The sequence below is a fragment of the Hyperolius riggenbachi genome, chromosome 7 (assembly GCF_040937935.1).
Source record: "Hyperolius riggenbachi isolate aHypRig1 chromosome 7, aHypRig1.pri, whole genome shotgun sequence".
Taxonomy (NCBI): Eukaryota; Metazoa; Chordata; class Amphibia; order Anura; family Hyperoliidae; genus Hyperolius; species Hyperolius riggenbachi.
The window spans coordinates 47,231,531-47,245,036 of NC_090652.1; the positions used below are offsets into that span (position 1 = coordinate 47,231,531).

The following is a 13,506-nucleotide window of genomic DNA, read 5'->3' on the forward strand; positions in this document are numbered from 1 at the left end:
AAAATGCCTCATTGCATAGAAGCTATCACAGCCTTCATTACTTTATTAAAAAGTTTGTTCAAAATACAGATAAACATGTATCAGTAAAAAATGCTACTTAAAGGATTACTATCGAGTTTAAAAACGTTTGTTTTTTTTTGTTTTTTTTTATGCTGTATGTTAGGGCACTACAAGTACTAGAAGCAATTTAATTTCTTCACAAAGCTCTACGTCTCTGCTGTAAAATCCACATTTCCAGATACAGAATCTGGCTCCTGCAGGATTGGACCATTTTCCTGCACAAGGGGGTGCTCCAAACACCTCAGTGTAAAGTCTAGCAAACCCATTAGGGCTTGTAGACATGCCCTTGGTCAACATTGCTTGGCCGGGCTGCTTTATAGGGGGGCGATGGAGGAAAGACGAGCGGCGCATGCATGGCGCCACGCAGCAGGCCAGGGAGCGGCATGAGCAATGGAATCACAGGGGTAATCGATGTCGCTGGGGTTGGGTAGATCTGTCCGGCGAATAACTTGTGGGTTGAGCATCAGTGGTCGTCGGGTGCCATATACACGTCTGATCGTCGGCTTAGGTGATCTTAATTGGACATCTCAGCCGATTTAAATCAGGCGTGTGTACGAGGCTTTACTGACAGAATCTCATTCAGCTGGTGGTAAGGGGTTACGTTTTTCCAGCAATGCTTTTGCCTTCACTTCTCTAACTGCTCACAATGTTATTATCAGTGTGTCTTTATTAGTGTGTCTCCCCCTGCAGCACAGAGCAGCTAGAGCCTTGGAAGTTGCATGCTGCAGAGAAGTGTAACCTCACAAGTAACCAGTCAGGAGTGGTGTATATGTTACGGCCAGAACCCGAAGTCTGGCCATTTCGGTTTCTGGCCGGTCAAATCTAGAAGTGGCCGGCTGATGCGGCCAATGTTCCGAATAAAGCTTCCCTGCGGAATTTGGCCGGCCAGAACGCGTTTTGGCTAATTGTGGCCGGGCAAGTCGTGAAGTTCCACTCACCTCTCCCCCGCTGCAAATTCCCCCCCACCCCAGCCATGCAAATCGCCCAACAAAGGCCCACCCCCTTCAGCAAAGCCTCCCCCAGCCATGCATCCCCCCTCATCTGTGACTAATCTCCACTGTAATTTGATCTCTCCCCTGTGTCCCCTGACTGCCACAGCAGAGCAGCTAATTTAAAAGCACAGGATGTTAGTCTGCTCCCAAGAAAGCAGGATGTAGACACACTGCAGATTTATTGCAGGATTTGTAGAAGCTCTTACTATGAAATGCTTTTCTTTAAAAAGATTATTATGCTGCATCTTTCAGAGCAAAGAGTAAGTTCCGAGTGCCATTCATGGTGCTGGACAGGACCCGGGATGTTCTGGGATTTGTGCGTTTTGGACTTTGACCGACTGACTTTGGCCGTTTATAGAACTGGCCGGCCAATGTCAGAAATTCCCAGCATTTTGGACTTTGGCCGACGTCAAATCGGCCAGTTCTAGAAACGGCCGGCCAATTCTAGAATTGGACGATTTCTGGTTTTGGCCGTAACATATACATATCTCCTTGACTGCTAGTTACATTACAGCAACACCTGTTACCATGGCTGTTTCTAGGGCCATGCGGCCCATGCCGCTGCCCTGAGCGCAGACGGAGAGGGGGCGCTGTGATGGAGGGGGGAGCCGAAGCCGCGGGGAGGGCAGCTCGACCTCTCCCTCCCTCTCCCCGGACCACCCTCCATGCTCCCCCCTCGGACTGCAGCAGAGTTAGCGCGTAGGGAAGCGCTGCAATACACAGTTACTCACCTCCCTGGTTCCGATCGCCGCTTACTAGCCGCCAGTCTCCTCCTCTGCATAGCCGCTGATGCACACGCTGCTTCCTGTTAAACAGGAAGCAGCGCGTATCAGCGGCTATGCAGAGAGGAGACCAGCAGGGCGGGAGCGGCGATCGGAACCAGGGAGGGGTGTAACTGTGTATAGCAGCGCTTCCCTGCGCGCTAACTCTGCTGCAGTCCGAGGGGGGGGGGGGGCCTGGAGGGCGGCTCAGGGAGAGGGAGGGAGAGGTCGGGATACCCTCCCCGCTGCTCTGGCTCCCCCCCCCCTCCATTATGAGGGGGCACCTACCTACTTAACCTATACTGGGGAAGCTACCTATCTAAACTATACTGGGGGGGCAGCTACCTTTCGAACCTATGCTGGGGGCACCTACCTAATCTAACCTATACTGGGGGGCAGCTACCTATCTAACCTGTACTGGGGGGCAGCTACCTATCTAACCTGTACTGGGGGGCAGCTACCAATCTAACCTATACTGGGGGCACTTACTTATCTAAACTGTATTGGAGGCACCTACCTACCTAGCTAGCCTATACAGGTGGCAACTATACTGGCTACCTATATTGGAGGAACCTACCTATCTAACCTATGCTGGGGGCACCTACCTATCTAACCTATACTCCGGGCACCTATACCTGGCTCTGGGGGGGTGTGCAATATTTACACCCTCGCCCTGGGTGCGTTTTAGCCTAGAAACTGCACTGCCTGTTACCTCCTCTGATCAGCTTATCTACCTCCTCTTTGGACTCTACTGCATGTTGTGAGATTTGTGAGCTTCTCTGAAGTCAGGTTAAAAAAAAGTTGTTTTGATCATTGTCCTGTAATGCCTGTAGCTCTCCCCTATTAGGATATGTTCACATTATAAATTGCAAGCGCTGAGTGCTTTTGTGCTCAAATTTTTTTCTCAAACAATTCCTGGTGTTTTCTGAGCGTTGAGCAATTTTGTGTAAGCGCTTTTCTAAGTGCTTTTGCAGAGGGTTGGTGACGTCAGTCAAGAAGTGAACACTTTCACCCGGAAAAGAATAAATACAATGTATTTATTCTTAAAAGCGCTTGGAAAATCGCTATACAAAGCACTTTTTGATTGAGCCAAAACACTCAGAAAATGGTACAGGCAGCGCTTTTGGAAGCGGAACGCAATCGAACTGCTCATATGTGAACACTCTCATAGGGATCATTGCACGAGTGCTTTTAGGGCGATTTCTAAAATCGTCAGCTCTTCAAAAAATACGTAAACACTCATAGTGTGAACAAGCCCTTACTTAAAGGATACCCGAAGTGACATGATGGGATAGACATGTGTATGTACAGGATCTTCTCAAAAAAGTAGCATATTGTGACAAAGTTCATTATTTTCTGTAATGTACTGATAAACATTAGACTTTCATATATTTTAGATTCATTACACACAAGTGAAGTAGTTCAAGCCTTTTATGGTTTTAATATTGATGATTTTGGCCTACAGCTCATGAAAACCCAAAATTCCTATCTCAAAAAATTTGCATATTTCATCCGACCAATAAAAGAAAGTTTTTTTTTTTTTTTTTTTTAAAAATCAACCTTCAAATAATGATGTTCAGTTATGCACTCAATACTTGGTCGGGAATCCTTTTGCAGAAATGGCTGCTTCAATGCGGCGTGGCATGGAGGCAATCAGCCTGTGGCACTGCTCAGGTGGTATGGAGGCCCAGGATGCTTCGATAGCGGCCTTAAGCTCATCCAGAGTGTTGAGTCTTGCGTCTCTCAACTTTCTCTTCAAAATATCCCACAGATTCTCTATGGGGTTCAGGTCAGGAGAGTTGGCAGGCCAATTGAGCACAGTAATACCATAGTCAGTAAACCATTTACCAGTGGTTTTGACACTGTGAGCAGGTGCCAGGTCGTGCTGAAAAATGAAATCTTCATCTCCATAAAGCTTTTCAGAAAATGGAAGCATGAAGTGCTCCAAAATCTCCTGATAGCTAGCTGCATTGACCCAGGCCTTGATAAAACACAGTGGACCAACACCAGCAGCTGACATGGCACCCCAGACCATCACTGACTGTGGGTACTTGACAGTGGACTTCAGGCATTTTGGCATTTCCCTCTCCCCAGTCTTCCTCCAGACTCTGGCACCTTGATTTCCGAATAACATGTGAAAGTTGCTTTCATCCGAAAAAAGTACTTTGGACCACTGAGCAACAGTCCAGTGCTGCTTCTCTGTAGCCCAGGCCAGGCGCTTCTGCCGCTGTTTCTGGTTCAAAAGTGGGTTCATGCTTCCATCTGCTGAAAAGCTTTATGGAGATGAAGAATTCATTTTTCAGCACGACCTGGCACCTGCTCACAGTGCCAAAACCACTGGTAAATGGTTTACTGACCATGGTATTACGGTGCTCAATTGGCCTGCCAACCCTCCTGACCTGAACCCCATAGAGAATCTATGGGATATTGTGAAGAGATAGTTGAGACACGCAAGACCCAACACTCTGGATGAGCTTAAGGCCGCTATCGAAGCACCCTGGGCCTCCATAACACCTGAGCAGTGCCACAGGCTGATTGCCTCCATGCCACGCCGCATTGAAGCAGCCATTTCTGCAAAAGGATTCCCGACCAAGTATTGAGTGCATAACTGAACATAATTATTTGAAGTTTGACTTTTTTTGTTTTCAAAACACTTTTCTTTTATTGGTCGGATGAAATATGCTAATTTTTTGAGATAGGAAATTTGGGTTTTCATGAGCTGTATGCCAAAATCATCAATATTAAAACCATAAAAGGCTTGAACTACTTCACTTGTGTGTAATGAATCTAAAATATATGAAAGTCTAATGTTTATCAGTACATTACAGAAAATAATGAGCTTTATCGCAATATGCTAATTTTTTGAGAAGATCCTGTACAGTGCCTAGCACACAAATAACTATGCTGTGTTCTTTTTTTTTCTTTCTCTGTCTGAAAGAGTTAAATATCAGGTATGTAAGTGGCTGACTCAGTCCTGACTCAGACAGGAAGTGACTACAGTGTGACTCTCACTGATAAGAAATTCCCCTTTTTATTTATTTCCTGCTCTCAGGAGCCATTTTCTGCTAATAAAGTGTTTTATAGTTTGAATTTTTTAGTGAGTGAGGGTCACACTGTAGTAACTTCCTGTCTGAGTCAGGACTGAGTCAGCCACTTACATACCTGATACTTAATTCTTTCAGGCAGAGAGAGAGAAAAAGAAACACAGCATAGTTATTTGTGTGCTTGGCACTGTACATACCCATATCTATCTCATCATGTCACCTGTCACTTCGGGTATCCTTTAAAATATACTGTAGGTGGGTGTTCCTACCCTTGTCAGTCTGCACAATTTTTAAAAATGGTTATTTTTTAAATAGTATATACAGTATGTACTCGCTCATTGTTCTGTCTATCTGTTCATATATAACAATCCTAGAGAAGTCTTGTTTGTAATATATTTTTTTTTTTGTATTTTTTTTTCTCAGCTTTGCCATTTTTATAAAATATTTAGTATTATTATCAGTGTTTGTAGCAGTGTTGTTGTTGGTATTGGTATTACTGTTAAAAGTAGTGGTATTACTGTATTCTTACTTTATAATTTTTTGTTTTGTTTTTGTGCCTCCTTTCTTATGATGGAAGTGACGTTACAACATCCTCCCTGACGGTTCGCCTCGGCTGCTATCAGATTTCCAGTCCAAATTCTCATGAGATTTCAGTGGCGGTGAAAAGTATCTTTAAGCATCCAGACTACACTGCTGTGGGCTCAAAGGGTGACCTCAGTCTCATTCAGCTGGCCACTCCAATCAACTACACAGAATACATCCTTCCGGTGTGTCTCCCCACAGCCGAGGTGACCTTCCCCATGGGCATGTACTGCTGGATCACTGGCTGGGGCAACATCAAGTTTGGAGGCAAGTGCTGTAATGATGTTACAGATGGAGATGTGCAAATCCATCAGTCACTGATACCACATGGTTCCTTAAAATGCCAAATTAAAATACCACATGACGTAAAACTCTTTGGCAAGCTACTGAAAAACTGCATGACCATTCACAAAGTTTTTCCACATGCAGAAAAATATAGGTGAATTTAGAATTATATTTTTTTTCTTTTATCAAATGTGTCTTAAAGCGGTATAAAACCCTGACGTAATATTCAATAAAAACACGTTTTCCTACTTTTTTTTTTTCATTATGCCATATGGTTATCATATTTGCATTTTGTGCATAAGTATTAGTCATTTAGAAATTATACGTTCCCAAAAGTACAGTTTTTTGCTTTGTGAGCTGACTTTGCATTTTATTAATAACTGAATTTATTCATTATGTATTGAATTCAGAAATGCTTTGAGTCTGTCTGTCTCCTCTCCAGCAGCTTCTCCACAGTCAGAGAATGTGTCACATTCCTCACTTGATACAATTAAGTAAACACAAGATAACTTTGGCTATGTCCATATTTCTCTGCACTGAACATTCCAGCCTTGTGTGTAACCCTTCGAATGCTGGTCTAGTAAAAAAAAAAAAAAATGCTGGTTGCATATAATATGCTGTAAATAATTTTTTAGAGCAAAGAAGAAATGCTGGGTTATATTCCGCTTTAATGCATTTTAAAAGGAAACAAAATAAAAATTCATGAAGTATTAAAATTCTGAGTGAAAAAAGAAATCATGCCATTAGAAAGTTTTTGTGTGTATGTACAGCGTGGGAAATTATTTATCCCCTGCTGAATTTTTAAGTTTGCCCACTTATAAAGAATTGAACAATTTTTTTTTGTAATTTTTATGGTAGTTTTTATTTTAATGCAGAGACAGGCCCAGTGCACACCGAGCGGTTTTAGGAGCGATCCGCCAACCGCATGGCTAATGTATTTCAATGGGTTGGTGCACACCAGCGGTTTGAGGTTTTTAGCAAACTGCAAATGTGCCTCCTGCTGCATGTTTGCGGTTTGCAGAAGCGTTTCTGCCTCTATGTAAATATAGGAAAAACGCAAACCGCTCTGAAAACGCTACATCAGAGCGGTTTTCCAGGCGTTTTTGTTACAGAAGCTGTTCAGTAACCGCTTTTACTGTAACAGTATTTGTAATCTGCTACGCAAAAACGCTCACAAAAACGCTAGGCATGTTTAGAAAACGTCTCTAAACATGCCTAGAAGCGCTCTGAAACCAGCTTTAAAAACCGCTAGCGTTTTGACGATCTGCTAGCGGTTTTGGTGTGCACTGGGCCACACAGATAATCAACCAAAAATCCAGTAAAATGCATCATATAAGTACAGAGTACAAGATTCCATTCAGGATAGGAAGGAGCAGGGGTGCAGCTAAGGTTTTGGTGGCCCGAAGCAGCCCATAACTTGAGGGCCTCCCTCCCTTAAGGGAGCGGTGCGCTAAACACACTGGGGGGCGGGGGGGGGGGGCGCGTGGCCATGATGTGGGTGGAGCCGAATACTAGCAAAATACATCCTCACGGGCTACGGGAGACTGGAGGAAGTCCCAGGTAAGTCCAAATTGTTTTTAGGCTGAGCTCGGGGTCCCTTTAAGTACAATTAGGAGCCACTTGCACTTCTAATTGCATGCATTTTGCAAATGTGTGTTGTTCGCACTTCTTATGTATTTCAATGGCATCTCCATTTTTTATTTTTTGCTCGTGTGCAATTCATGTTTAATGCACAGAAAATTGTTGTGTGCTTTCATGTAAATTTGCATCATTAGAATGCATTGAAAGATTGTAATCTGAAAAATCATCCAAACAGTCTGGGAGAGGTGGCAGCACTTCCCAAAACAGGCTGCATCTGAATGACTACCAGCATGGGTGTGCAGAGCCTAATTACCGTATTTTTCGGACTACAAGACGCTCCGGACTATAAGACACACCTATGTTTAGAGGGCAAGAACCAGATAAAAAATATATATATATACTAGACCTGGTGCGTCTATGATCCAGGTGCGTCTTGTAGATGTTCCCCCCCCCCCCCCCCAATTATTGGGTCTCACCGGTGTCCCTCATGTCTCACCAGCCCCTCTGTCCCATCTGGCCCCCTGTGACCCCAGTGTCCTACTGTGTCCCATATGCCCCTGTCTCCCCTCTAGTCAGTGTCCCATGTCTCACTGGTCCCCTGCGCCCTAATGTGTCCCCTGTGACCTCGTGTACCTCTGAGATCAGTCTATCCCCATCTGCTCCCGTGTCCTATGTCCCCCTGTGCCTCACCGACCCCCTCTGTCCCATCTGCCCCATCTGCCCCCTATGATCTGGTGTGTGTTCAGTGTGATCAGTGATCAGACCTGTGATCAGTGATCTCTATTTGAAGCTGTGCCCTACGTCCCCCTGTACCTCACTGGCCCCCTCTGTCCTCTTAATAAATTAATTTTCTTACCGCTACTAAAACAATATCCCAGGTGTAGAGACCTCTGTGCAGCCATTAAATGCCTCGCTCGCTGGATCCTCCAGGCATCGTGCAGTCCCTATACTTCGCCAGCCCCCTTTGTCCCATCAGTCCTCCTAGTAAGTTACGACGTCCGGGATGTAGAGACCCGAGACCTCCGTGCAGCCATTCAGCGGTTCGATCGCCCGCTGAAGCCTCCAGACGCTGTGCAGCCAATCAGTGGGAGCGCTGCTAGTCATTCACGGCCGTCTGGCATTCTGCCTGGAGCCACTGATCTCGAAGGTGGGACCGTGGCTCTGTCAATGGGCCAATCACGAGCAGCGGTTCACTTGCAGTGCTCCCCTTGATTGGCTGCACAGCGTCTGGAGGCCCCATCGAGCGAGGCGTTGAATGAGTGCACGGAGGTCCCGGGTGTCTACACCCGGGGCATCATTTTAGTAGCAGTAAGCGGCAATTAACTTACTAGGAGGACTGATGGGACAGAGGGGCTGGTGAGGTACAGGTGGACATGATGACAGATGAATCTAGAATGATACCGGGGGCAGTTAGGCACAGGGAGACACCAGGCATGGGGCAGATGTGACAGAGGGGACATGAGGGCCAGTGAGACAGTCGGGCACAACACACTGGCCAGACAGGAGACAAAGACAAACGCCAGCTAAAGAGGACAGAGGGGGGCACCTTTGGACTATAAGACGCACTGTCTTTCCCCCCCCCCCCCCCACACGCACACACACTTTTGGGGAAGAAAAACTGCGTCTTATAGTCCGAAAAATACGCGGTATAGGCAGGGTACACATCTTGCATTCACAGCAGATGCACCAAATTAACATTAATGGAGGATGTTGGCTTCCAAAACAGTTTGCATGCAAAGTATTCCATAGTGAACCCTTCCACCACGATGAGGCAATTCTTTTAGAAGGGACCATAGCCTCTAACTAATAAAAATGGCATATGTATAGCCTGGGAGTGGCTAGCCAGAAAATGGATTGCACATTTTTTTTTTTTTTTTTTTTTTATAGACAGCAGGGGAAAAATGGCAGTGCATCCTAAGACCAGGCCGCTTCTTTTCAAAACAGGTGCATCATTGAATACAAGGTATGTATTTGCCTTTAAAGGGAACCTAAATTGAGAGGGATATGGATGTTTCCTTATAAATAATACCAGTTGCCTGGTAGTCCTGTTCATCTCTTTGGCTGCACTAGTGGCTGAATCACAGACCTGAAACAAGCATGCAGCTAATCCAGTCTGACTTCAGTCAGAGCACCTGATCTGCATGCTTGTTGAGGGGCTGTGGCTAAAAGTATTAGAGACACAGGATCAGCAGGAGAGTCAGGCAACTGGTATTATTTTAAAAGGAAAAATCCATATCCTCCTCAGTTTAGGTTCCCTTTAAGGGGCTGTGCACACCTCTGTTGGTAGTCATTCAGATGCAGCCTGGTCTTAGGATGCTCTGTCACCTCGCTCTCCGATGCACAAAAATTCATTAAAAAAAATTCCCCCCCAAAATTGCAAATGCAGGACATTGCATGCAGAATTTACATTTGATAAGTCTCAATGATCTCTAATATTTAAAATGCAGGATCACAGAAAAGTGTGAACTGGTTTGTGATGCAAAGTTGAGCTGAAATAGCATCGGGGAGTACTAGCTAATCCGAAAAAAAAATTTCCACCTATATATTTCCAGTGAGTCTCCAAAGTCCCCAGACTTTGCAAGAAGCTCAAGTGCCTCTGATCAACTCCTCGACTTGTGATTCCCTCTACCACATCCAGTCTGATTACAGCAGTGCGGTACCCAGAATCCTCAGCGACATGCTATGTGCCGGCTACAAAGCTGGTGGAACAGACTCTTGTCAGGTGAGTTGCAGGAGACTCTATCACTTTTGTTACAATCTCCAGTTACAAAAGCCGCGCCCTGCCAAAATATTTTTTTAACTTTCTAGTCTCCCTTTCCTCCCACCAAACTTCACATAAGTGTATGAAGAATCCCGTGTAAGGGCTGACCTGACCGGACACTTCTGTGACAGCCAGATTATCTTGACCAGCCTTGCCGTGCCAAATGCTGCCCAGGAGTTTTGACCCACCACATAAATTAACACTACTGCACCTTTTGAACTGGAACACCTTTGCCAGCACTGCCCCAGATGTCAGCACTCTGGATCCACAGCACTGTCGGCCATCCCCGCTGGTTTCCTTCATGTAGAACGGGGTCATCTCTGCTGTGTCCCCCCCCCCCCCCCCCCCCAAAAAAAGGACCTCTTTAGGGATACCAGATGATTGCAAAGTGTGACTGGTGGCACTGTAGTATTGCAGCCTCGGCTCTTGGTTTTCAAACATTATCTCCTTCCAGAACCTTTGTGAGCCAAAACCAATTCCGGATACACTCCTCCCCCCATGTTGTGCTTGGTGAAATAAATGATTCTGATTCTATCTTACTCTATAATTATGTATTTTTAGTACTAATCTTCCAAGTTGAGGACCACAGTCAATTTTTGTTGCCAAAAAATTTGACTTTTGACAGTTTCAAAGGTGAATTTTGACGTGGCCGTTTATAAAGAGTAAATTTGATTGTGGTGTTTACACGGTTCAGGAAGGTGGCACTAATCCTACCTCCGTACGTGCAGGGAAACTCCTCTTCCGGAGGTAGGAAGCATAGATTGTAAGAACAAATCAGCAACTCTCAAATGGCTCCAATACATGTCCACTTTTATTAGAAAAATAGGACAGATAAAATGGCTGACGCATTTCAGACAACTAACGATGTGTCCTTATAGCCACTAATGTAGCAGGAAAATGGGCTCACTCTCTTTCCAGTGTTAGGGTACAGGCAGCTTGCCATCTACAAAATGGTATTGTTATCAGATGGTGATGAATATTTCTGTGGTTTCTCCTTTGCAGGGAGACTCTGGAGGACCTCTGGTTTGTTCTCAGGGTGGACAGTGGTTCCTGGCCGGGGTGGTGAGCTGGGGAGAGGGCTGCGGAAAAGAGAACCGGCCCGGAGTGTACAGCCGGGTGACTTCCTATCAGACCTGGATTAATTCTACAGCTCCTGAATCGGCTCAGAACATGCAGTATGTCGTCTTCAGTGGTACCTTCAATGCACAGGCCTATCTAGGCAGGAGTGGGGCTGGCCAGCTGACACCTGCCCCGCACATCTATCTCTTCACATGGACTATTTTTATGTTCAGCTCTGTTATTTGTTTGTGTCCCATTTTATTATAATAATTAAAGGAATAACCCATCACATGTGCCTCGGTGACCTTTGTGGGGGGGCTTTGGTGAGATTCACCTTGTATATATCATGAATATTAAAGATGTCCAGTTGACAGTAGAGTTACTGGATTTCTAAAATCACTACGGTACCCCTCTGGGCAGCAGCATTAAACTGGAATACTAGTGCTGGGTACACACGTTTCTTTTGGTCAATTCTTCCGTTCGATCGATTTTCGATTTGTTTTTCCACTCAATTTCCCGCTCAGTTCTCTTATCTTTTCTTATCAATTTCCATTCACTTCTATGAGAAATTGAGCAGTAAAACGATCGAGAGTAATATCGGACATGATAGAAATGATCAATCGAATGCATCTATTGAATGAAAAAATGTAACGTGTACCTAGCATAAGGGTCCATCAGAGTGCCTTACTCCTATTCCATCTCATTCCACTCCCTTCATTTACCTCTCTCTCATCTTCACTCTCTCTTGTCCTGTATTTCCTATTCCTTATATCCCTCTATTTCATGTCTCTCCATTTCCATTCTTTTTCACGATTGCCTTGCTTTTTCCCTTTACCGAATACCTTCTCTCCGTTTTGACTCCCCCTTTTCATACCCTTTCTTTTCTACTCTCTCATCCATCTTTTGCTCCCCCCCCCCCCATTCCTCCTCTTCCTCTCTCTTTTCTCTCCCTTCCCATTACAACTTGTTTTCTTGCCACTTATTTCTTTTCCCCTTTACTCTTTTTCTCTTTCCTCTCCTTCCTTACCTCCATTTATTTCTCTTTCCTCTATTCCCTGTTTTACTTAACCCTGTATACTCTTCTTTCCTTCTTCTTAGTGATGATAATAATCTGCTAATTTTGATTACGCAAAATGTAACCTAACCTCCTTGGCGGTAACCCTGAGCTACACTTGGGCTAGCTGCCGGGAGCTCTATGCAGAGCAATGGAGCACAGTTTGTGTTTACTCACCTCTCGGGGGATCCAGACATCAGTAGTCATTCTGCTTCCTCTCCACAGAGGCTCTGAATCACTCTGGTAAGATCGCCATTGCTGATCTCCCTACAGAGTTACAGCGCCACCCGGAGGATGGAGGGAAAATTGCAGCGCTGGGGCCCAGGGAGGTGAGTGAGTGCGGGGGCTGCTGCAGGCTTTCTGGCGGCATGATTTTATTTATTTATTTTTATTTTTTTTTTGGGTCCTGAAACTTGCAGAAAAGACCCTAAAATCCGGAAATAATCGTACCGGCAAGAAGGTTTAAACTTTGCAATTACGGTCATGCGTAGTTACAATTTGTAAATTGATTTTGTGTATTCCATTTGTAATTTCTCATTTCCTACATATCACCAAAAGTGCTAGTATTTTGAGGAAAAAGTCAAAAACTTTAAAAAGACCATGTAGTTATATAGAATATTGGATTTTAAAAAATCTAATGAAAGAAAAAATTAAGGGAAAATTTAATATTTTTCTTTTGATTTTTAAAATCAATTTTCTCAAAACCTACACTACAAGGTTTTTTTGAAGTAGTTTTTTTTACTTAAAGAGTAACTGTTAGCCCCAAAACTGAAAATTAAATCTCTCTTGCAATCTTTTATTTAGTATTTAAATGAGCCAAAAAGGCATTGTAGAAGTTAAAAATCAATATAATTTTTTTACTATGTATCCTTTTACCCCAGCTCCGGACGCAAAGCCGCATATCAGATACTGCTGAGCATGCATAGCATGCCTAGTTCTGCCCGACCCCCCTCTCCCCCCCCAGGACCAGGTGCCGATATATGCTCACTCCAAACAGCTGACCGCTCTGACACGGAGAGAGAGCGGGAGCGCTTCCAGCGCAGCCACCGCAGAGCAGCCGCCGCCGAGTCACATGTGAGACATGCATCTCTCACATGTGACTCGGCGGCGGCTGCTCTGCGGTGGCGGCGCTGGAAGCGCTCCCGCTCTCTCTCCGTGTCAGAGCGGTCAGCTGTTTGGAGTGAGCATATATCGGCACCTGGTCCTGGGGGGGGAGAGGGGGGTCGGGCAGAACTAGGCATGCTATGCATGCTCAGCAGTATCTGATATGCGGCTTTGCGTCCGGAGCTGGGGTAAAAGGATACATAGTAAAAAAATTATATTGATT

General features: G+C 44.9%; 1 protein-coding gene across 1 annotated transcript in view; it reads left to right on the forward strand.

Annotated features, from left to right (window-relative positions):
- Window positions 1-11,414, forward strand: part of LOC137524294 (serine protease 27-like) — a 53,370-nt gene extending 41,956 nt beyond the window's left edge. The window contains exons 4-6 of the mRNA XM_068244001.1: window positions 5,435-5,706; window positions 9,858-10,027; window positions 11,069-11,414. Of these exons, the coding sequence (XP_068100102.1) occupies window positions 5,435-5,706; window positions 9,858-10,027; window positions 11,069-11,392 (766 nt within the window). The 3' untranslated portion in view covers window positions 11,393-11,414. The remainder of the gene's footprint in view (window positions 1-5,434; window positions 5,707-9,857; window positions 10,028-11,068) is intronic.
- The last annotated feature ends 2,092 nt before the right edge of the window (window positions 11,415-13,506 follow it).